This window comes from Cydia amplana, chromosome 2, assembly GCF_948474715.1.
Source record: "Cydia amplana chromosome 2, ilCydAmpl1.1, whole genome shotgun sequence".
NCBI lineage: Eukaryota > Metazoa > Arthropoda > Insecta > Lepidoptera > Tortricidae > Cydia > Cydia amplana.
This window is the reverse complement of record NC_086070.1, coordinates 2,160,339-2,185,643: the sequence shown is the minus strand read 5'-3', so window position 1 is coordinate 2,185,643 and position 25,305 is coordinate 2,160,339. Positions and strand designations below refer to the sequence as shown.

Genomic DNA, 25,305 nt, shown 5'->3' with positions numbered 1-25,305 from the left:
TCCATTTTAACTCCTGGATGCAGCATATATTTATGTGTCGTCTGTATAGAGTCTCTGCAAGTTCTTGACTGCGTCCGGTCAGCGAGCCAATGTTCCACGTAGCTATACGCATGGACGTTGCGTTGCGTCTAAAACCGTCGCTTGGGGGGGACGCCCTAGTATTATTCGCATAGTGAATTCGGGAGCTCTGACCGTCGCTTCCGGGGGACGCCCTAGTATTTATCGTTTCTCTAATATGGTGTACTTTCATAATGCATTAGGAGATTTCTTTGGTTGGCTTTGTTTTTTACGGCCGGTTGCCACCTGACGCCAAGACTGTAGCCTTTCTGAAAGGTTAAGGTCGCCGCCGTTGATTTACTAGAGATTCTTCCGCCGCCGGTCCCTTCTGTACGCTCCAGCCAAGCGCCCAGCCCGTCTGCAGCCTCTGCTCCGAATATGTCGAAGAAGCCTGAGGACGAGGGTTTGATATCGGAGTGTCCTTCTCCGGCCTGTGTGGTCCGCGAGAGGTATTTTATTTCCCTCAAGCCCTCTGCTCACTAACAGGGTAGTGAGCAGCGAGCCCCCCCTATCCGCCACCTGGGGACGCGTTCTCTAGGGATGCAGGCTCCCCCGAGAAACATTGAAAAGTAAGGAAAGATAATTAAAAAGTTACTGCATTCACAACTGAAAAATGTTGTTAGCATTCTTGCGGGATAATGCTAAATACTGATGATAATGTGTTCCGGTTATCCCAAATTAAGGATATTAAGCTCGCAAAACAGTTTTCAATGTGCCAGCGGCTTTTATTCTGTTCAAGACCAGAACTTTCCTTCTAAAATTCAAATATTTCAAATCTATGTTATATTTCTTCAGGTGCAAGCTCGAGACGTGGACACCTCTTCTGAAATCCGGTACTACATCATAGAGCCATCGCAACATCCGTTTTCCATGGATGACGTCAGTGGCAAGATCTCGCCGAAAGCCGGTGGGGTGGCCACCAATGACAGCAAGATTGTGGTCACCGTTCTGGTAAGATGACTATCTTTTAATATCATGTCGGTTACAAACAACCATACTGCCCGTTTGATGTTAAACCTTTGGCTGCCGCGTGGCACACATATGACTGATATTAGTATGCAAAATTACGGCGCGGCGTTCATGGTTACCGTAAACTGCTACCCCCTGGATTTCAGAGCTGACAAACGCATTACTGACCTTTTAGAAACCTGTGTACTCCTTTTTTGGAAAAACTCATATTATAGGAGACCGTGAAAAAAATTTCGGAAAGGAGCTCATCCCACAAGGTTTTAATGTTAAACGATCTGGCTTCCGCAGTAACTTCAGCCCAAAACATACTCGTATTCTAGATAACCGTTGCAGTGGTACCTAATATGCAAATCTCGATTCGATTCTAAGACAACGGTACTTCAGACCCATTTATTTTCTCCAGCAAGATCAAGGGAATTTGAAAATCAATACATGACGGCTACATAATAAAAACTGTCTATGAATAAACGATTGTAGATTACAGATTTCTGTATTTGATATGTTCTACAGGCCACAGATGGCGTGCACAACGCAACGTGTAAAGTGGAGATCAACATCCGTGACGTCAACAACCATGCGCCAGAGTTTGACCAACACAAATACGAAGCTGACATCTCGGAGGACGCGCCACCTGGTATGTGTTTTAGGGTGATATTCAAACTGTCCAATGTGTATTTGCATCTCACGTTTTGCTTAGTGAGGGAGTGAGACGCAATGCGTATTGGACCAAGATATTGGACAGGTGGAACACCAATGTTACTTACGTTATTAAATACGAACAAATCCTTTTGGAGTGAGTGATAGGTTGAGTTCCTTTTCTTCCTTAATTACGTAAGCAGCGTTCTTATGTTCAAAAATCAAACTGATGATTTTGATTACTGAACAGTCTGTCTGGTCTGTCTGGCTGTGAATTAACTGTTCGTAGTTCCAAATATGTATGTCAGTCAGCCAGTTAGTCAGTTGGTCTATGTCAGGTCGCCACGGAGGTTGGAAGCCACGACAATCACCTTATAAGTATCGAAGAACTACTGACTTACTATATATATATTATTATACTCTTTGCTACTGACAAAAATTCAACGTCATGCCGCTATAACTTAGTGCTGCTCGCTAAATTCCAATAATAGCCAGAGAATTTTCACTCAGACTCGATAGTATCAACAATTTTTAAGTTAATCATTTTTTAAATTAAAGAGCAATTTGACTTAGACTTAAACACTTTCAAGATATATACAGTGCCATTACTAAAAGAAATTAAAAACTAGCTTAAATCTAAAATAGGCCCTTGAGGCATTGTACCAAGGATGCTGGCGACATTTCCTCGCTGTATCGCAATGCGGATACGTTGTGCGAGGTAGCCGCCAGCTCTTCGGTCACCAGAGGGCCTACCGCGAACCACGTTCGACGTGTTGCCTCCCTGTCTCACTTACGTACAAATTTACAAGTGCGACAGAGAGGCAACACGTCGAACGTGGTTCGCGGTAGGCCCTCAGTTACGTCAACACTTTCCTACTTTTTATCCAGGTACGGAGGTAGCAGCGGTCCGCGCCACAGACCTCGACAGTGGCGCCAACGCTGACCTCAAGTACGCCATCCAGCAGGGGGCGCTGGAAGCGTTCGCCATCGACAACGTGACCGGGGTCGTCACTGTGTCGTCTAAACTGGACTATGACAAGCGGAACACCTATCGGATAACTATTGTTGCTGCTGATCTTGGTGAGTTAAATGAACTTTCTGTGACCCTTTTTAGGGTTCCGTACCTCAAAAGGAAAAAACGGAACCCTAAATAGGATCACTCGTGCGTCAGTCTGTCTGTCTGTCCGACCATTCCCCCCCTTATCCCCGAAACTACTGGGTCTAAAATTCTGAAAAAAATACACAAAATAGTTCTTTATCTATAACAGAAAAACCTATACGAAATGTGCAGTCAAGCGTGAGTCGAACTTAATTACTTTAGTTTTCGATCCGACCCCTACAAGTTTTTTAAAGACACATAAAAAAGTACATTGTAAAAAATTGGGTAATGTACGGAACCCTTGGAACGCGAGTCTGACTCACACTTGACCGGTTTTTTATTTTATATATTGATTTAACACTTGGAGTAAATCGGAGACCATTGCCTAACTATCCATCATTTTTCTTCCAGGCATGCCAAGCCACACTGGCACCACCGAACTCACCGTTCACGTCAGCAACGTCAACGATAAGAAACCCTACTTCACCCCCACCATACAACGGGCTGAGGTCTCAGCTGATGCTGAACTAGGCACTGTAGTCCATAACCTTCTGGCTATAGACCCTGATATAACTGATAGTGAGCAGCTGGTGTACGAGCTACAGAGAAATAAAATGATTAAGGCTGTAGATAAAAATGGACAAGAGGTAAGGACAGTTTTGATAGGTTTTCCTTGAGAGGACTTGAATAAAAACCATATATTTAATGGACTGTCTGTGATGATGCAGAAAAAGGTTACAACGCTATGGGTCCGAAAGATAGCGACTGTTCTGAGTTACCAAAAGGTAGATTTAGGGGGCATGAGGTTAGACTTTACAGCTAGATTGTGGGAATAATTACCCACTTCCCACTCGCAAAAATTCCAAAAAAATCCTTTGTTTCAATGGTCTTAAAACCCTTTGCAAAATGATAGAGTAAACTTCTTATTTCAAGGACCTCTTTAGAAAACAATGGTCTTAAAACCCTTTGCAAAATGATAGAGTAAACTTCTTATTTTAAGGACCTCTTTAGAAAACAATGGTCTTAAAACCCTTTGCAAAATGATAGAGTAAACTTCTTATTTCAAGGAGCTCTTTAGAAAACGATCTTTTTTTTTCAGGTATCAGACGAAGGTATCTTCGACTCGTGGTTTTCCATCCTGTCAAATGGCAGTGTGATAGTATCACAGCGTCTTGACAGAAGCCGGGCGGCAGTTTTATCACTCCCTGTCACCGTCATTGATGCTTCGGCCAACCCGTTGCAGGAAGCTGATGGTAAGGTTTTACTTGTTAGATTATTCTTCTTCTTTGCCGTTATACTCTTTGCAGAGTGTATGTATGTATGTAAACACTTTATTGTACATAAGACAGGTTAAGATACAATTAAAAAGAAAGTATACAATGTACAAAGGCGAACTTATCACTGTGCGTGCGTGCGTGCGTGTGTGTGTATAGTGTGTGTTAGTGTCGTCATGTCGTGGTAAACTGCTGACATCAGGCACAGATGTTGCTTGCCGTACGATTTCTCGCCATTTTCCGTGGTTGAACTTCTTAGATTACTGTATAGTTTAAGTTGTTACTAAGCAGGTTATATACCAAAACTGGAGGTAGAGCCAACGCGACCATCGTTAATCAATAGCTCCAATTCAGATACAGCTAGGATTCTAATGGTATACGAATAAATTATAGACAAGGATGATGCAACTGCTGTGCAAATACTTGAATAACTTTATACACTTATTTTTTGAAGAGCCCCATTCTGGATTTAAAAATTGCCAATGTAATTGCAGTTTTTAATTAATTCGGCGTTCAACTTCCTAATAATTATCTAACATTGGAAATCTCAATCATAACCAAATTTTTCTGCAGGTGAACTCATCATCACCATAGTGGATGTCAACCGCCACGCCCCTACATTCTCCCAACCTGCCTACGAAGAATATCTAGTCGAAGAGCAGCCAATAGGGACTGTGCTTAGCAAATACACCGCTACCGACAAAGAGACGCCAATTTCTGCGCTGGTTATATCTCCACCAAGCCCGTACTTCCAGATTGACAATGTTACAGGTAGGTACTTTCAAATCATGTCATTGATAGTCACGTTCATTACCTATACCTAATGCTCTGGTTTCCTAGGATAGCGGCCGTCTCCATACAAATACTACGACATCCATATTTAGCCGTATTATTTAGTATGGGACAGATTATTGACTTATTTCGGTTTTACGAAGGGTAATCTCAAATATTGTGGTCCCTTGACATCGAGCGATGTGTCAACCTTAGGATGGTATTCCATCTATACAATCTTTTTATCGAATGTGTATTGTGTCTCATATTTTGCTTAATGAGAGAGAGTGAGACGCAATGACATTGGCACTTACTAACTAATAATACATTTTCAGGCGTAGTAAAATCCATGCAGCGTATAGACTACGAGACAGTTCGCACCATCAACTTCACACTGGTAGCATACGACTCTGGCGTCCCACAGCGCTCCGGCACCGCACAAGTCATAGTCCACGTAAGTTAATACTTTCACTGACTGAGGTTATACTTATAATTAATAATTCTATGCTCTAGCTTCCCAAATAAGTCTGTCCATTGGACGTTGAAACCGTTTAAAGAATGTCCGCTGGAGTCTAGCAAGCATGACTGTCCATAACCACCAAACTGTTTCTCATCGTTAAATTTTATTGTAAGATAGTAAACCGCCGCGGCGCGCCGGGTGACGTTGATCAGTGTGTCAAGTACAAGTGGTGCAACTGGCACTTAGGCTGGTGTACCTGCAGATTTTCCGATGGCACATCGGTGTGTTGAGGTTTTGCACTCTTCCAGTATTTTCACTAACAACAGTGAGTCAGGAAACATCCTTGGGCTATTATTTATTTATCGTATGGTATATGTACATGTCACTGGATTACATATAAAAAGAAAACTTATAACTAGAATTTTGCCCTTCCCAGGTACGCGATTGCGTCTTCTGACAGGATCTTAAAATCGTCTACATGGCTTGTATATCTAGTAAGAGGGCATTCTAGAATTATGAGCTTGATGGTCTGATCTGGGTGCCCGCAGTTACCAACTCCTGTTACCAGCAGGAGAGGAGCTCCAGCTTGTGCCAATGGTGGCCGCAGTTGCCAACTCCTGTTATTAGGCGGTTAAGAGCGGACCATACCCGGCGGGGTTCCTTGAAGCCTGCTTGAAGGGGTTGGCTTGGTCTTTGAGGGCTTCCCATTCTGTGGTCCATGCCTCCTCTAGGGTACGGGTGGTCAGGGAATTCCCCATCTAATGCAGGGGGGTTTCGGGATTTAAGGCGTTTTCTTCCGAAGTCCTCGAGGTCTTGGTGGATTGGTATGTCAGGACTACAGTGCGCTTCCTTGCGCGCGTATCCTTGGACTGTGTGCAGAGCAGTCAACCAATGTTTATTCTTACGATATTTGCTTCCCAGGTGGAAAACGCCAACGACGAAGAGCCAGTATTCGCGGCGCCGCAATACGACGCTAGCTTGCAGGAACATGCGCCCGCGCACACGAGCGTTGTCACCGTCAGTGCAGTTGATAAGGATGAAGGTTAGAATGAATAAAAATGAAATTAAACGGAACTGAAATAAAACCGTGGGTACTTGTCAACGCCTTTCGAAAAGCAAGAATGTATGAGGATGACAGATACAATGAAAAGTCGCGGGATCATTTCACATAACGAGTATTAATGAACCATGACGATACTAAATCAGCAAACACGCTCATCATAGCCACCGTCATGTGAGTGCTGATTCTTGGTTAGCTCAGTGGCGCCCTCAAATACATTTTATATTCATTCTTAGACTGTAAGTACCTACTCAAAATAGTAATTTCCTAATTATTCAGGTGAATTCGGCCAAGTTCGCTACAGTCTCACAGGCGAACTGTCCAACTTGTTTTCCATCGATGAATTATCTGGAGTGGTCACCGTAGCCGAGGGGGCTGATATCGACAGAGAAGTTACTAGCGACATCTGGCTTCGAGCCGTGGCAAGCGACGGAGCACCGCCGACGAAACAAAAGAGCAGCAGTGTACCTGTGAGTAATTCAAATCTTTATCAAGTAAATTAAATAGCGTTTCCCCCGCATTCTTCAAGAAAAGAGCGTGCTGCCATCTTAAAGGTCGGAAACGCACCTACAACCCGTCTGGTGTCGCGGGTGTCCATGGGCGGTGGTAATCGCTTACCATCAGGCGATTTGTCTGCTCGCTTGCCTCCTTATATCATAAAAGAAGTTTCAAATGCTTTAAGCTGGAGAGAGTTCATGTTCATGTTTTCTGCGATTGAAATAAACTGAAACAAATACTGCAAAATACATGTGCATATTGTGCATACGGTGTGTGTGTATGGATACGGTGTCATCACAGACAATCCAACCTCTAGACATAGCATAGTCGAGCTACCCCCTCTGCCACACATACGGTAGCGTTACTCCATCTTCGAGTCAATCCAGTGCCGTGATTGGTCCGTGTCTTTGAACTAACCAATCACGGCACGGGATTCGCTCACCTCGTCCCCCCGCACCCCCGTATTTTTGGCAGCATCGGTTTCATGAAAGAATTGGCTTAAGCTCAGTCTAGAGGTTGGATTGTCAGTGGGTGTCATCGACACGTTTTGATGCTTATGAGTCAGAAATCTAAGTAGAAGAATCCAAAATGGCGCGCGTCCTGACTTTTTTGTTATAACAATTGCAGACGTATTCAAGCACTGTGCACGCATCTCAATGCTCACTTGGGTGCCACTGCCACTGATGCCACAAGCGTAAATAATAATATATTCTAACTGATCTTCTTCTTATCGTGTGAAGGGATCATAACTAAATAATATTTTGCCAATATCTTGCCACCTCTAACCCCCGGGAGGTAGCTCTTATGAGGTCTTCCGTAGTGCACGTAGTTGGACACAGGGAACACTGCATCATATGTCGCGTTGTTTGTTGGTCGCCACATTCGCATAGTGCATCACTTTGTCCCGGGTTGATTCCCCATTTCAGGAGGTTATCTTTGGATCGGCCAACAGTATAAGTTCTAAGTGATATAACTGTACTATCCGTATTTCAAAACTGCCGTTATTCTTCCAGCTCCACATAAAAGTGCTAGACATCAACGACCACGCGCCCGTCTTCGCCCAGAGCGTGTACAAGAGCACCATATCGGAAAACCTGCAGCTGAACCCACCGGCTGCTATCCTTCAAGTCTCTGCTGAGGATAAGGATGAGGGGCTCAATGGGAAAGTGGAGTATGCGATCGTGGAGCAGAGCGTGCCTGGTAAGAAAAAAACTCTGAAATAATTATGCCCGATGTCAGGCGTGGCTCACTCCCCAATTTCGTCGCTTTGCTACAGGTAGCTAAAAGTACATCCATTCCGGCCCCAATTTTGGGGAAAGCCATAAGCCGCGCGTGGCGCTGTCGCCACCTAGCGGCCATATCTGTGCTGATCATAACAGACGCGTTTTGTTAGAGTGAGTCTTCTGTACTTAGTACTATTGTTTATTCTGTGCCAATGTACTTATTTGAAATTGTCACTTCTTATTTTGAGCTTAACCGTTGTGGTAATTCTAAGAACTGTGATAAGGACATCTGTCATCACCACGGACTAACCGCCTTATTCATTAACGCTCAGCTAGTTAGCTAATAATCATTTGCCCTTATCTGTCATTTTGACTTATGTATTTGTAAGAAAGGGATAAAACATAATTTAACTAAATAAGGCCCGTAAAGATTTTATGAATACTTAAGGGGGTAACTAAACTGTAGAGATGTACTATTAATTTGGCCGACTAGCCGACTAATCGGCGCTCGGATGGCCGATTAGTCGGCCGACTAGTCGGCTAGTCGGCCAGATCATTAGTTTGGTCTAAGTTCGGTTCAAATGCACTAAAAAACAATCGTTTTACTCTTTCGTCGCGCTATTTATCATATAGTAACGCTAACAAATTAAATAAAAAAATCCTAAGGTTATATTTCATACGTCGACCGCACAATCGGACATAAAAAAGCGACCACAAGGTCAATAATGAATTTTCGAACAAAAGTTTTCGTAAGCACCCTAAATAAAAATTTGGGTAAAATAGGTAAAAAGCTTATGAAAATAATTATGTGCTGTTTATTTCTTTTTGCCCTGTTTTTCTGTCACGTATATAGTGCCGACTAATCGGCCATTTTTGCCGACTAGTCGCCGATTAATCGCCGACTACAAATGAGGCCGAATAGTCGGCTTTCCCGACTAGTCGGCGACTAGTCGGTACATCCCTACTAAACAGCCTTTAACAATTATGTGTCGTACGTATGAAACTTATTCACTACGGGTGCGATGGTTGCACTTGTTTACGTGACAGTGTTATAATGTATTTCCGTCTTTTTCAACCGGGTACATTATCATGTGGAACACTCACATCAGATACATCCGCAGATTTACAGGATAACTTTCTTATTTCAATAACTTTATCCTTTATCAAAAGACGTTTTTATCTTTCAGGAACCTTCTCAGTGGACCCAATAACCGGCATCATCTACCCGGCCCGCCCCGTGGTCGGCAACACGACGTACCACCTGACCGTGTCGGGCACGGACCGCGCCGGCGCCGGTCTGGCCGCGCCCGCGAGGGTGGACATTACGGTGCTCAGCGTGAACAAGCATAGTCCGGAGTTTGTGTTCCCGCCGCCTGAGCAAAGGCAGTTGGAGATACCTGAGGTATAAAATAAAAATAAAATAAATATTAGAGGACATTTTACACAAATTGACTAAGCCCCACGGTAAGCTCTAGGCTTGTGTTGTGGGTACTTAGACAACGATATATATAATATACAAATACTTAAATACATAGAAAACCACCATGACTCAGGAACAAATATCTGTGCTCATCGCACAAATAAATGCCCTTACTGGGATTCGAACCCAGGACCGCGGCTTCACAGGCAGGGTCACTACCCACTAGGCCAGACCGGTCGGTCAAACGGTATGAGATTGTGTTCAGCGAAGCGGTCTTATAATGATTGAAATTAAAGATATACATATATCAAAATTTGCCGCTTCGGGCGAGTTTCTACCTCGCGGCTACGAGAGTCCATTTTCGCTGATTGGGATTGAAATAGTGACCGTATATATTTCGTTCGCTACCGTAAAATGGGGTGAGTAGGCGCAAAACTGACATTCAAACCTCGATAACATTTTATTTTTACATATGCAAACTGAATGGTGTATATAATAAGTGTTCCGGACGTTTGTATTTTAGTTTTTATCTTATTTTGGGTAGTTCCATTTCATAACTTTGACGATAAAGAGGAAAACCCACCTCACCCCGTAGTGCCTCGTATTTGGGGTGAGAGGGCTTTTCATACAAAGGTGATTTTGGAAGAATGTTGGATCGATTTTTTTTTATTATTCGTATTACTATAGCTCCATTTTAAATTGGAATACATTATTTTTGTAGCAGTAGCCTTAAAATCCCTTCTCACCCCCCTCTCAAACCTTCTCTCCCCATTCATAACCCACCTCTCCCCGCGAAACCTACTCACCCCATTTTACGGTACGCTCTAATGGGTCGGACACCCACAAAGTCTATATATACGTAGAAACGCTCTGCCTATGGCTCTTATCTCATTGCGTCTAACAACTTTATGAATTGATTTATCGTCCAGCACGTTGTTTTATGGACGTGCAATACAACGATGTCAAAGGATGTACTTACTTACCTACACAAAAATTGAGAAAAACTAATTTAGCTGATCTTTTACGATATTTCTTTTTAATAGACTTTCAAGTATTTTTAGGACCATTGTCTTTTGGTTTTATCTAAACTTCTCATGAATGTAGCAAAATATTATTCTTTCAGAACGCAGCTCAAGCGGACTATCTCATAACTACAATCAAAGCAAAAGACCAAGACAGCGGGGAAAACGGTCGCGTGTCATACTACCTCAAAGTGGACAACCAGAGAGTTAGCGAAACTCCGGAGTTTAGTCTCGACAGAGATACTGGGGAGCTGAGGACTAAGACGTTCTTGGATAGGGAACATCAGTCGGAATATATGGTGAGTGAGACTTTAGCTTTATGAAATGGGATTAAGAAAACCGTCAGTAAAATTTTATGTCTGTATTATTCTTTATAACAAACGCAAGTAACGGATACGATTTTTAAGGCATTGAAACCTTGAATTGCCTGAAGCCGTTGTAAAAGCGATACATATAGTTGGTCAAACCAGATTGTCAGTAAATAAGAACAAAAGAGACTATACTCATCAAGTCATCATTTTCTTTTAGGTGCTAGTACTAGTGTAAGACAACAGTCATACAGACAGTCCTTTGACAAACTATAAGTTATCTACCGCTCCAATTTTTAAAGGAATTAGATTAGGACAGTTACATAATTGGTGCCGTGACCAGGATTTCCAATAGTAATACGTAAACAATGTGGTGTTTATTATTATAGAGTGTTGTACTTACCCCCAAAAAATGACAATTGTGGGCAAAGGCAAAGGATGACTCACGTTAGATCAGGCCGTGTCCGGGTCGGAGCTTTCGGCGCTTCGTTTTCTATAGAAAGCATCACGATCACGTGATGCCTGTCATTGCGCCGGAAGTTCCGGCCCGGACACGGCCCGGTCGGCCCGGCCGGTCTAATGTGAGTCTCCTTGGACCTGTTCTAGACAACCCACTCGTGTGATCTTAAAATACATTATTTAAATAATGTTTTCCTAGTTGGCGATAGCAGCCGTGGACAACGGTACACCCGCTCAATTCGAGAGCCTGATGATCCTGACGGTGGTGTTGGCCGATGATGATGATAATACACCGCGGTTCTCCGCTCCCAGCTATCTGTTTAGCGTTAAGGAAAACTCGCCTTCTGGAGTTATTGTCGGTAAGAAACGGATATGAATTCCTATTTCTGCACCGCAAATGTACAGTAAACTACAGAGATAACTGACCCCCTGTAGAGGGGGGGAGGGGGGTCAGTCATCTCTGCAGCTTACTGTGCCTTCCTGACAAGTGTTTTAATTAGTTTAAAATATAATATTTACCAAATGTATGGATAATGGCTGTCTTTAGCGTGTGTAATTTTTTTTTGGAAAATGAACTTGTATACACCTTTTTGGAGAGATTAAGAAAACTTTCCCACAAAAACACTACCCTAATAAAGATCTTGTTTGACAGGCACTGTGAAAGCTGTAGACAACGACTCTGGGGAAAATGGGAAGGTGTACTACCACATACTAGAGGGAAATGAGGACGGGGCTTTCACTCTTGATAGGATCAAGGGTGTCATCCGAGCTAACATTAGTTTTGACAGGTAAGTTAGTGTATCCGTCTCTTTTTAACCGACTTAAAACACAGGTTCTCAATCTTTGTATTATTTTATGTGCTAATTTTCTCAAAGATTTCTCAATTTGTTTTTTCTCCTCTCCCACCTCAGAATCCTCAGATCTGTTTATTGGCGTAAATGTCAATGTGAAGTTTATGTTTCCGACTTAGGCCACAAAATAGCAGATTGTAGAAAGCACTTGCTTATTAGACTACAGTGTAAGTATGTTTGTGTTTGTTTGTTTGTTGAAAATGTTTAAGTTATTGATTTAGGTTACAAGATTATTATAGGTTATAGATTACGTTAATCTTAGTTTTGATATTTTGCTTGGACATCGTTTAGCCGCGACCATGAACAGTGAAACTTGTATCGAAACATCAGTAAACTAGTGGCTCTGTGAGCTGTAGACCTCGCGAGCAGAGCTTAAAACTGAATAAATGTATGGCAAAAATATTTATTAAAATATAGGTATAGTACATGTAATATAAACAAAAAATTAAAAACTACATAAAGCTACAAACAAAAATTAAACGAATACGCTTAACCCGCGCTTGATAAATAAAAAATACGATTTTTTTCATTTTTTCAAAATAAAAAATATAATAAAAAATAAAAAAACCGGCCAAGTGCGAGTCGGACTCGCCCATGAAGGGTTCCGTATTTAGGCGATTTATGACGTATTAAAAAAAAACTACTTGCTAGATCTCGTTCAAACCAATTTTCGGTGGAAGTTTACATGGTAATGTACATCATATATTTTTTTTAGTTTTATCATTCTCTTATTTTAGAAGTTAGGGGGGGGGACGGACACACATTTTACCACTTTGGAAGTGTCTCTCGCGCAAACTATTCAGTTTAGAAAAAAATGATATTAGGAACCTCAATATCATTTTTGAAGACCTATCCATAGATACCCCACACGTACGGGTTTGATGAAAAAAAAAATTTTGAGTTTCAGTTCGAAGTATGGGGAACCCCAAAAATTTATTGTTTTTTTTCTATTTTTGTGTGAAAATCTTAATGCGGTTCACAGAATACATCTACTTACCAAGTTTCAACAGTATAGTTCTTATAGTTTCGGAGAAAAGTGGCTGTGACATACGGACGGACAGACGGACAGACGGACAGACAGACAGACATGACGAATCTATAAGGGTTCCGTTTTTTGCCATTTGGCTACGGAACCCTAACAACTATACGAAATTTAAGTATAAAAAATTCAAAAAGTTATGTAGCAGTATACAATTACTGGGGATGGAACCAGGGGCCTCCCGATCAGCTCCCGATGCAAACAAAAAAAGCGAACGTTTGCAAAATACACCATTATAGTTTTTACTAAAGCTGACGATATTTAGCTACTCATTCTCAAGTAAAAACTAAATATCTAAATACCGCCAAAACCAGCGACACAAATTTTCTGAATTTTTGGCCATTTAATCTATAAACATATCTCAAAAAAAAAAACTCTTATGATACCGATACGACTATTTGTTTAGGCGGGAGCTATCACAACTCCGCCATTTTGAAAATTTTCCATAAACCGGATCGACAGAAAAATTTTATTTAGTCATAGAATTCGGTCACAAAATTTCACGAAAATCGGTTAAGAATTGCGACCTGTAGAGGAGAACATCCGGACATACAAAAGCAAAATGCACGAGTCAAAACGTAGACCTTCGCTACGCTTCGGTCAATAAAGGTAATAAAATAAACATATTTCTTTTTTTTTCAGAGAAAAGCAGCCCGAATACTCCCTAACAATATACGCAAGCAACAGCCCTATTCTAGAACGAGCGGCCGCCGACTTCAACTCTGTGGACAACAGTACGGAAGGCCAGGAGAGCGGCGTCGCGTCCGTCAAGATCAAGATCCTGGACGAAAATGACAACGAGGCGAGGTTCCCAGAGAAGACGTATTATGCGGGTGAGATGAATATACCCTTATTTATTTTATAGGGAAGGGCCAACTAGCCTTTTTAGGGTTCCGTAGCCAAATGGCAAAAAACGGAACCCTTATAGATTCGTCATGTCTGTCTGTCTGTCCGTCCGTATGTCACAGTCACTTTTCTCCGAAACTATAAGAAATATACTGTTGAAACTTGGTAAGTAGATGTATTCTGTGAACCGCATTAAGATTTTCACACAAAAATAGAAAAAAAACAATAAATTTTTGGGGTTCCCCATACTTAGAACTGAAACTCAAAAATTTTTTTTTCATCAGACCCATACGTGATCTATGGATAGGTCTTCAAAAATGATATTGAGGTTTCTAATATCATTTTTTTCTAAACTGAATGGTTTGCGCGAGAGACACTTCCAAAGTGGTAAAATGTGAAAAAAAAAAAATGATGTATATTACCATGTACATGTAAACTTCCACCGAAAATTGGTTTAAACGAGATCTAGTAAGTAGTTTTTTTAATACGTCATAAATCGCCTGAATACGGAACCCTTCATGAGCGATTCCGACTCGCACTTGGCCGCTTTTTTTTAATGAGATTGTATTCAGTGGCATTTTTCATAAGATTGATTTCCGTGGCATTTTGGCATTTCTCGTATGTCAGGATCGTAGCAAGTGGAAATCCGTGGTCTCTGCCTACCCCTCCGGGAAATAGGCGTGATTATATGTATGTATTACATACATATATACGTATGTATGTATGTTGATTTCCGTGGCACGTTACAGGATTTTACTGGGAAAAAGGTAGGTGAGCGCTTTGCCCACGCAAAGTTAGGAAGATCCTGAGAATAGGTACCTACTTAATTCATTTAACACGTGCCACGGTGGTCAAACATACGTTGTAAATATTTTAATAATATAACTTGTGGCGATCATTTCTTTTTTTTTTTCAATGTTGCTACAACAAGCACTGATTTTTAAGAGAACCCCGCTTACCCTCTACTGGCGTTTACCCTGGAGTGTTTTGGTGTACCTATGTGCTTCATTTCAATAATTTTTATATCGTAAAAACATTCTTTTTGTCCAGAACAGTACATAAAAAAAGCAATGAAATAAATGCATTTGTATTTGTACATTTTTCCGTCGAAAATACATGTTATACATGTAGAGTCAGACCAAGCTAAGTTAACAGCGATCTTGATAGCCCAGACAGTACTAGTGTTAACTCTTAAATGCATAGTGTTGCCAAATGTCTACAAAGCATTAGACAGCTCACAGATTAAGGGTTAAACAAATTCTATTTGTTCCTGTATATTATTTCAATAGTAAAACTAATAAACTTTCCGAATTATTACATAAATTTACGCAGTATTTTAATTTATAAAAATTACATTTGTTTATAGATGTAATGTCGGAAAACTTAGAAAAACCTGGAAGTTGATGATTTTTAGTATGTGATTTTGGGCAGATTTTTCGGGGTTTGTTATTATTTTATATTTACAAACTGTATCGTAGTTATATCACAAATAGTGTACCTTTCTAATGGTAGAAAAAAATGTGATTTAGCCAATTCAACTTCTAACACTGATTTCGCAGTGAAAATCGAAGTTATATTTTTTTTACTATTTTTCCTAGAATCGGCAAACAATTATGTGATACATATATTAATTTCGGGTAAAAAGAAAAAGTCATGCATTTAAGGGTTAAGTAAACGTCATAATTTCATAGATGTTTGACGTTAAAAATGACTCTATTTTGACGACTGGTCTGGCCTAGTGGGTAGTGACCCTGCCTGTTAAGCCGCGGTCCTGGGTTCGAATCCTGGTAAGGGCATTTACTTGTGTAATTAACACAAATATTTGTTCCTGAGTCTTGGGTGTTTTCTATGTATTTATATATTTGTATATTATATATATCGTTGTCTGAGTACCCACAACACAAGCCTTCTTGAGCTTACTGTGGGACTTAGTCAATCTGTGTAAGAATGTCCTATAATATTTATTTATTACTTATAGTCTTGTCAAACCTTCACGCTTTCATTTTAGGGTGCATTTCTTTGTCCAATGTGTATTTGCATCTCACAATTTGCTTAGTGAAAGAGTGAGACGCAATGCACATTGGACCAAGGAATTGGACAAGTACCAACCAACCTTAGAAATTGTTAGCCTGAAACAATTGAAGGAAAACAACATAACTGCTTAGAGCGGTTGACACTTTTTTAAGAACATTGTTAATCGTTTCAGGTGTCAACCAGTGTAGTCAGTTATGTTGTTTTTGTAAACATCCCTTCAATTTAATTATTATTTTATAATAGCGATAGTGCTATTTAGCTTTAACGACATATTGTGGAGTGCAAAAATATGCACTCCACATTCAAAAATTAGTATGTAATCATTTATAACAAAACACGACAGCTAAACGAAAGCCAGTTTAGTATACTGCGGAATCATACCGTTAGCTAGTTTGCGGTAAGGAGAGCGACATCTAACGGGGAATTCGAGAAACACCCCGAATCTTCTTTTATTAACTCACGACGCAAAAAGAGGGGTTTTTTAGGTTTGACGCTAATGTCTGTCTGTCTATGACATCGTAGCTTTCAAACGGATGTACATATTTACTTGCACAACTATAATACTAGGCAAAGAGGCGAACTGCGTCCACCATGTATTCGTCTAGCCAAGTCTAAAAAGTGTCTCCACTCAATAGGTCCTAAGATATATAACCACATACCCTTAGAGATTAAAAATGCGAATAGCAATCAAGGTTTCGTGAATAAACTAAATAAGCTGTATCGTAGTTATATCACAAATAGTGTACCTTTCTAATGGTAGAAAAAAATGTGATTTAGCCAATTCAACTTCTAACACTGATTTCGCAGTGAAAATCGAAGTTATATTTTTTTTTACTATTTTTCCTAGAATCGGCAAACAATTATGTGATACATATATTAATTTCGGGCAAAAAGAAAAAGTCATGCATTTAAGGGTTAAGTAAACGTCATAATTTCATAGATGTTTGACGTTAAAAATGACTCTATTTTGACGACTGGTCTGGCCTAGTGGGTAGTGACCCTGCCTGTTAAGCCGCGGTCCTGGGTTCGAATCCTGGCAAGGGCATTTACTTGTGTAATTAACACAGATATTTGTTCCTGAGTCTTGGGTGTTTTCTATGTATTTATATATTATATATATCGTTGTCTGAGTACCCACAACACAAGCCTTCTTGAGCTTACTGTGGGACTTAGTCAATCTGTGTAAGAATGTCCTATAATATTTATTTATTTATTACTTATAGTCTTGTCAAACCTTCACGCTTTCATTTTAGGGTGCATTTCTTTGTCCAATGTGTATTTGCATCTCACAATTTGCTTAGTGAAAGAGTGAGACGCAATGCACATTGGACCAAGGAATTGGACAAGTACCAACCAACCTTAGAAATTGTTAGCCTGAAACAATTGAAGGAAAACAACATAACTGCTTAGAGCGGTTGACACTTTTTTAAGAACATTGTTAATCGTTTCAGGTGTCAACCAGTGTAGTCAGTTATGTTGTTTTTGTAAACATCCCTTCAATTTAATTATTATTTTATAATAGCAGTGCTATTTAGCTTTAACGACATATTGTGGAGTGCAAAAATATGCACTCCACATTCAAAAATTAATATGTAATCATTTACAACAATACACGACAGCTAAACGAAAGCCAGTTTAGTATACTGCGGAATCATACCGTTAGCTAGTTTGCGGTAAGGAGAGCGACATCTAACGGGGAATTCGAGAAACACCCCGAATCTTCTTTTATTAACTCACGACGCAAAAAGAGGGGTGTTTTAGGTTTGACGCTAATGTCTGTCTGTCTATGACATCGTAGCTTTCAAACGGATGTACATATTTACTTGCACAACTATAATACTAGGCAAAGAGGCGAACTGCGTCCACCATGTATTCGTCTAGCCAAGTCTAAAAAGTGTCTCCACTCAATAGGTCCTAAGATATATAACCACATACCCTTAGAGATTAAAAATGCGAATAGCAATCAAGGTTTCGTGAATAAACTTAAGGCTAAACTTATGTCTGAAGCGTACTACTCTGTTGACGAATTTTTCAACGGCGTGCACTCTTGAACTGGTTCACAATCCCAAACTATTCAAATATGAATTTAACTCGTCATAAACACCCAGATTATATAATAAATTGTAACCTGACTTATCTTAACCAATTTAATATTATATACCTACCTGTAGACTAGTGTAGACTGTTGTGTTATTGTTATGTAACTAACCGTCTTCATTTAGATCTAAATATGTAGTTGTAAATATGAAATGTACCTAATTGACGTGTAAATCTCTGTTTTATAAAGGAATAAATGAATGAATGAATGAATGAGCATAGGCCTCTCTTCTAGTGCGCCAGTTGTCCCGGTGCTTAGCTAATCTCATCCAGAAGTGACCCGCAATCTTCTGGATTTCGTCCACCCAACGAGCCAACGGACGCCAAAAATCGATCAAGTAGTTTGAAGAGTGTCAGCTCTTACCCAAAATGATAACCATAATACGTAGGGAATTAAAATATATTTTTTTAATAGATAAACCCATAGTTATCGCGCCGACATCCATAATTTTCCTAGCTTTCGGATTTCACCGAACGCTAAAGTCTATTTTTGTATTCGGTAGACTGAAATGACAGTTAATAGTATGAAATGACATTTCATGTTCATACTATTAACTGTCATTTCAGTCTACCGAATAAAAAAATAGACTTTAAGTGTTTCTGACTTGCACTCAATATTTGTAGTTTTTTTTTTATTCTTAAGTACCTGTTTTTTTAGCAATAAAACACACGGCGCGCGTCAACGAGGCCATCCTTTCAGTAGCAGCTGAAGACCCGGATCTAGAAGAGAACGGTACTTTGGTGTACATGGTAGCTGCTTCAAACCTGTACAAGTTTGGAGCTTCAAAGTCGAGCGGGAGCGTTGTGCCGTCCCCCTTCAACATTACGCAGGAAGGTGAGATAACAATATTAATCCTGAAAATTTCTTCTAGATGTGGCGCTAAGAGGTGTGAGGTTGTGATATCAGTATTACCGTCTAACTTTTCGCGCGCAGGTGTTCCTCTGCTACATTTTTGAGGCATAGACCAGGACATGGTCTGAGTCTCATCCAAATAAGTCTTAATCTAGTCCATTATTTAACCATTAACTTACAGACCCAGTCAGTAACAATAGATTTGTGATCGACAGTGGTTTTGTCAATTCATCTTTACTATTCATAATTATTTAATTTTATTTTCTGCAGGCGTGCTAATGACAGCGGGCTACATGGCGGAATATAACCAAGACCGTTTCGTGTTGGATATCATCGCGCGTGAGCTGGCCCCGCCTCATAGAGAAGCTAAAGCGCAAGTCTACGTAAGTTTCCCAACCACTTCAAGCGTTTGACGTAGAACCAAGGCATATGGAAATAAATCTCCCAGACGCTTTGAAAATAGTCTTGCTGAAATTGATAACTAACTATTTTGGCTCAGTGATCCAAAGAGGATCTTGGCATCCGAAACGAGAGCGTGTCCCGATCATGCGCAACTTCCTGCCTGTTACTGACGCAAAGCTGAAGCAGATCCGCCGTCACACTATCTTCCTAGCGATACCTGGGCCTGGGAAATTGATGAAATGCCCAAATATTGTTTGTTTGGTTCTCTCTCTCTCTTTAGCCCTTTTCTACCCTTCGGGTGTAGGCCTCCTTCATTCTTCTCCATTCGTCACGGTTCTGTGCAACCTGGAGCCATCTCATCCCCGCAGCCCTTTTGATGTCGTCTTCCCAACGCATATTGGGTCTACTTGGAGGACGTTCTTCCCCCCATGGTCGCCACTCGAGTATTCTTTTACTCCACGAGTCGGTCTTTCGTGCCATATGACCAGCCCATTCCCACTTCAAACTGGCTACGCGTTTTACAACATCCGTGACCTTGCTCTTTGTTTGGTTACGACTTCTTTTCGTGTTTCCAGATATGGATAACAGACAGGTCATTCCTCATCCGCATGGTGGTGTCGCGCGGCTGCGCGCGGCCCGGGGCGGGCGTGCGGCGCCGCCTCGCCGCCGCCAGCGGAGCCCTACTCGTGCCCGCCAGGAGACTGCACCTGGTGCACGCTGACAGACTCTACGATGATTGGTAAGTACCTTCAAACCTCCAAATATAAACAATAATAGACCTAATATAGAACCCTGTGACACTCTTACTCATACTAAAGTCACATTAGAATTGTAAACTTTGCGACATTTTATTCTGTTTTATTGCTAGGGGATTTTATTATCCCTTTAGAAGATGAAATTCAGGGCATTTTCAGGCAGATCATAATGTTCTTATTTATAACCGAGTCACACTGCGTTTTTTACGCAATCAAATGCTTTAGATGAATATGATGATACATATATACTAATTCTGTGGTGTACTCTGCTGATAAATAAATAAAACATCTGACAATTAGACTTCCTTTCTATCCTGTTCAGGTGTGAAATCCACCTACTCCCAGTAGACCCAGCCTCATACCAGATCCTGCCCGTGGAGAGGGTTCTAGAAACCGTGGACTCCAAGTACGATGAGCTCAAAGACGTGTATCAGGAGTACGGCGTTGAAACGCTCACGGCAGCCAGCGCTACTGCCAAAGGTAAAGAATAATAGATTGTTACTCATGCTTACGCTATGATTTTGATGTTTATTTTCTAAATCAAATTTGCAGTAGGTAGTTGTCGAATTTTTTTGTAACATTTTGAAATCACGTTTTTGCTCTAGTTCTCTTTTACAGGTGTATGCGCCCGTGTTAAGTTACAATTTAAAAATGGCTGAAAATAAAAATATTTATATACTAAAATACAAATAGGGGATAGTGATTTATCGATAAAATTTATCGTCCTATACATACTAATGGTATACTATGGCATAGAGAAATATAGTAAGACAAATCAATATTTCTCTATGACTATGGTTAACGGCTCCACAATAACTGTTCAACATATTGTACAATGTACATTTGACTAATTCGAATAAATGAATTTCTTTTCCCAGCGCCTGACAGTTTCGACCCAGCACTAGCGGCGCTCATAGCTCTGCTGATAGTTTTATTCACGGGCATTGTCACTTTCATTGTCGTCTGCGCCTGCCTAAAACATTGGTAAGTATTCATATTCAGCTTTGCATAATATAAAATATCTTCAGTCTATGCTTTAAATGAATACTTACGTGATTCCTAATACATTTAGTGCGGTCGAAAATATTTAAAACGGGCTATTAACACTAAACTGCAAAATAATTATGAAAACTTCTTGGTAATGTACTGGCTAAACTACCAGTAAACCACAGATTATTTACCACATTTTTTATCGAGTTGTCTAGAGCAGGGGTTACCAATAAGTTTCTTCAGGGGTCCGGTTCTTAAAATAAAATGCCCATTGCGGTCCGTATCTCTTTGAGTTTATTAAATAAAGCAAAAAAAAAAATTTTTTTTGCTTATTTACTAAAACATTGGCAAGGCCTAGAGTGTAAATCTTAACAATGCAACTTGAAACTAGCAGAATCAAACAGCAATTTTGAATGTCTTTTATAATACTGTATTTCCAATCACATAAGACTCACAGTACTCTTTCTTCCAGGGTAATTCCACCGCCATCCCTCCAATCCAGCAAGGGCGACAGCCTCGCCCGACGGCGGATATTAGAAGAACTCAGCACCACAGAGAACCCTCTATGGCTAGAGACTAAGCTACGGCCATATGAGGAGCAGGAATTAACTATGAACGTGTTTGGAGACCAGGTAGAGCAAGGCAACGTGGAGCCCCCACAGGTTGGTACCATGCACTTATACATACATTTATATGTACTATGCTTACGCATTTTCATGGCTGCGCTATGGAGTGATTCTATGGGGATCCAGAATAGATGTACTGTTAACAATAAAAACAGGCTCCGTAGACAACATGCCAATCGCTAACGCTCCGTAGCGAATGAAACGCAACTGTCACTGTCACACTAATATGGAAGAGTGATAGAGAGACACAAAGCGATTCGATGGCGAAGCGATAGCGACTGACACCTTGGATAGGCCGCCAGGTAAGGCACTTTTAATTTAAATACTAACACCAATCTCATTAACATGGCATCAGGCTGGAGAATAAATTAAGACCGTATGATAAACAAGAGTACAGCACGAACGACATTTAGGAAGATATGTTCCAGTGAGCAAATAGATAGTGACGGCTAACTTGACCAAATATATCGTAACACACCTTTGTTACCGTAAAATGTGTTCCAGTATATTCAGCCACCTCGTTTGTGGTTGTGTTTGTTATTGTGTTTTTGTTGTCTTTGTTGATGCTGACTATACCTTAGGGTGGAATCACATCTGTCAGCATCGAGCCGCATTTTATATATGAGAAATTGCTCGTTAGTATGAAGATGCGTACGCATGCTTTCAGCTTTCCGATGCGTACGCATCTTCATACTAACGAGCGATTTCTCATATACAAAATGCGGCTCGATGCTGACAGATGTGATTCCACCCTTACCCTACATTATACAAATATTTACAAATTTATGATGATTTCAGACGGACAACACATATGCGACGATACAAGGTAGTCGCGCCACTGAGCGGTTTGGAGACTACGCGACGCTTGGCGGCGACTCGCCCACGCCGCTGGAAGCTGCCTTAGGTTTCCAGGTAAAACTCATTTAATGGCATTAATTAACTCACATTAATATACGTAAGCGCCAATGAGCATACAGTAAACTCGGCTCGGCTAAGCTCGGCAACCCTTGCCCGCACTTTAGAATAGAATAGAAGAAATTTATTCAGAAAACGCTTAAATTTCGACTTTCGACCGTTCTCGGTAACTTCAAAAGCGCTCGTCCCCACTCGCGCAAGTTTGCCTCACAAACTTTTCGTATTACATGTGTTAGAGTGAGAAAAGAGATGGCTGGAAAGACGGAGCTTGAGAATGCTGCTAATATTTTGTGCTCGCATTGGCTTGAGTTGGCTATGAATGTGTACTAAAGTCTATTTTTTTATTCGGTAGACTGAAATGACAGCTAATTGTATGAACATGAAATGTCATTTCATACTATTAACTGTCATTTCAGTCTACCGAATAAAAAAATAGACTTTAGGTATAAGGTGTATTCGAGTAATGTGGAGTCACTTAGTGAAGGGTAGTTCCAAAAGTTGACTCCGACATCATGAAATTTTGGGTCATTTGCGGAATTACCTAAAGTTAGTACTGTGGGTTAGTACTCCACGTTGGATTGGAGGAAATTCACAGTGACACTGTCATGGCTCCTCCACACGATGGGCCAGCGCCGGCCACTCCAAGGGACGCAGCCATGCGGTAGAATGAGATAGCAATATCACTTGCTCCCTCTAACGCATAAATGCGTCCCTTGGAGTGGCCGGCGCTGGGCCATCGTGTAGAGGAGCCATCATAAGTGCCTGCAGTTAGGGCATACGAGAAAACATTGTAAGGCAAAATAAACTATCTGCTCTTTAATTATTAAACGAACTATACAGGGTGGCCCATTTAGATCGGTCAGTATGGAAAAATCTGAAACTATAAGACATACGATGATCTCTTCTTAGGAACCATGTCATCGATTTTAGTAACAAGAAAAACTGCATTCATACATTTAAAAAAATGTATGTAAAATGTATTGAAAAAAATGGTGGTAATTTCGAAAACTTACTAAAATAAATTAAAGGATATGAAAACAATGCATTTTATTCATTTCAGACATCATGTTTCATAGTAACATTTACTGCTAAAGACCTATACAATCGATATCTAAATAGAAATAGTGTTACTTTTATTTTTCAAAATGTCCGAGTTCGATTCCCGAGCTGAGTACCTATTTTATTTAAATTGTATGAATGCAGTTTTTCTTGTTACTAAAATCGATGACATGGTTCCTAAGAAGAGATCGTCGTATGTCTTTTAGTTTCAGATTTTCCCATACTGACCGATCTGAATGGGCCACCCTGTATATGATTTCAACAAATCATATCTATTACAGGGCAGCACATTTAAGCCGCCGACGCCGGACACGCCGGAGCCTCCACCGCGGCCCACGGCCGGCCTAGGGCCGCTATGATGGTAACTACATATTTTGTTATTGTTGGAATAAAATGGCACCTTAGCACAGAATAAGTAATAGTATTATCATACAGAACGGCCACGCACCGCCCCGCCCCGACTCGCATTACCTCGCCCCGCGACATAAATCTGGCGGACTTCTGGCGTACTCAACCCACACATACACAATGACGCGTGTACAGACGTGCCGTGCACACATATAAACGCAAATAATTTTTGATGTATGGCGTGTCCGCCCTGTGACCATAGCTCATACACAGAGGCCACGTAGATAAAACACAGCTAGTGCGTCTTAGCAATCTTAGCATAGGCCGATTTAATATGTCATGTCATGATATTCTGAAATCGTTTTATTTTACCTTGTTTTATCATACAATTTTTATTTTCAGATGAATGTCGAATCTTGCTCTAGTTTAGTAATTAAAATTAGTTCCTAAGTTATATGTAAATAGAGTCTCAAATGTAGTGCATGTTGGCAATGTATTATACATATTACTCTTCATTCAAGTAAATCATTATCGTTTTAAAGACTGCATATACCTTTTGTTACCAATTATTTGTTTCGATGTATAATACTTTGTCAACGTCCATTTATAGAAAGATTTTGATAAAAGTATATCCAGAAATTGTGTAAGTATTAAACAGTTGGCATCTTCAAATCTAGGATCTAAACAGACAAGACAAAGAACTAATATCTAGCTGCCCACTGGTAAACAGTTATATAATATTATGCACCAAGTTGCTCTAAATGCCAACAATATTTTACTGCCCAATATCAGTGACTGAAAAATGATATTATGATGTAGATTCTAAAATCACTGTAACATTCCTTATTTATTACTTGTTAATAATTGAGATTAACGTATGAGAGAATAACGTATAAACGTTTAAGAAAAAAAAAATGTGTTTTTAAAAGTAGGTGGGTGCCGTGACCAGGATTTTACAGTAGCCATCAGTTATAACGGAGCGGCCGAGGTGCAAAAAATTGAGAACACGCACTCTATCGCCTTGACAATAGAGGCGTGTTCTGATTGTGAGCACCTTGGTCGCTCCGATATATCTGATGGCGACTGTACGTTAGACTTCAAGTAAATTCCAAATGAATGTTGCACTATTGGCTACAATATACCATGAGGTAATTTTATTAAATGATCATTTTAATCAACGATGACGTAAATACAGTAAGTATTGACGTTCCCTGCCGTCTTCAGGGCGTAGCAA

At 40.4% G+C, this 25,305-nt stretch overlaps 1 protein-coding gene across 2 annotated transcripts in view; it reads left to right on the top strand.

The window, feature by feature from the left end:
- The window catches only part of LOC134661532 (cadherin-87A), a 40,267-nt gene extending 15,558 nt beyond the window's left edge, over positions 1-24,709 (top strand). For both annotated transcript variants that reach the window (XM_063517659.1, XM_063517668.1), the window contains 24 exons: positions 853-1,008; positions 1,537-1,660; positions 2,551-2,742; positions 3,173-3,408; positions 3,861-4,014; positions 4,609-4,806; positions 5,142-5,260; positions 6,188-6,308; positions 6,606-6,796; positions 7,838-8,024; positions 9,235-9,449; positions 10,591-10,788; positions 11,456-11,615; positions 11,909-12,044; positions 13,789-13,979; positions 18,782-18,958; positions 19,247-19,359; positions 19,954-20,117; positions 20,456-20,613; positions 21,012-21,117; positions 21,596-21,785; positions 22,548-22,661; positions 24,005-24,084; positions 24,474-24,709. In XM_063517659.1, coding sequence (XP_063373729.1) covers positions 853-1,008; positions 1,537-1,660; positions 2,551-2,742; positions 3,173-3,408; positions 3,861-4,014; positions 4,609-4,806; positions 5,142-5,260; positions 6,188-6,308; positions 6,606-6,796; positions 7,838-8,024; positions 9,235-9,449; positions 10,591-10,788; positions 11,456-11,615; positions 11,909-12,044; positions 13,789-13,979; positions 18,782-18,958; positions 19,247-19,359; positions 19,954-20,117; positions 20,456-20,613; positions 21,012-21,117; positions 21,596-21,785; positions 22,548-22,661; positions 24,005-24,082 — 3,678 coding nt within the window. In that variant the 3' untranslated portion in view covers positions 24,083-24,084; positions 24,474-24,709. The remainder of the gene's footprint in view (positions 1-852; positions 1,009-1,536; positions 1,661-2,550; positions 2,743-3,172; positions 3,409-3,860; positions 4,015-4,608; positions 4,807-5,141; positions 5,261-6,187; positions 6,309-6,605; positions 6,797-7,837; positions 8,025-9,234; positions 9,450-10,590; positions 10,789-11,455; positions 11,616-11,908; positions 12,045-13,788; positions 13,980-18,781; positions 18,959-19,246; positions 19,360-19,953; positions 20,118-20,455; positions 20,614-21,011; positions 21,118-21,595; positions 21,786-22,547; positions 22,662-24,004; positions 24,085-24,473) is intronic.
- The last annotated feature ends 596 nt before the right edge of the window (positions 24,710-25,305 follow it).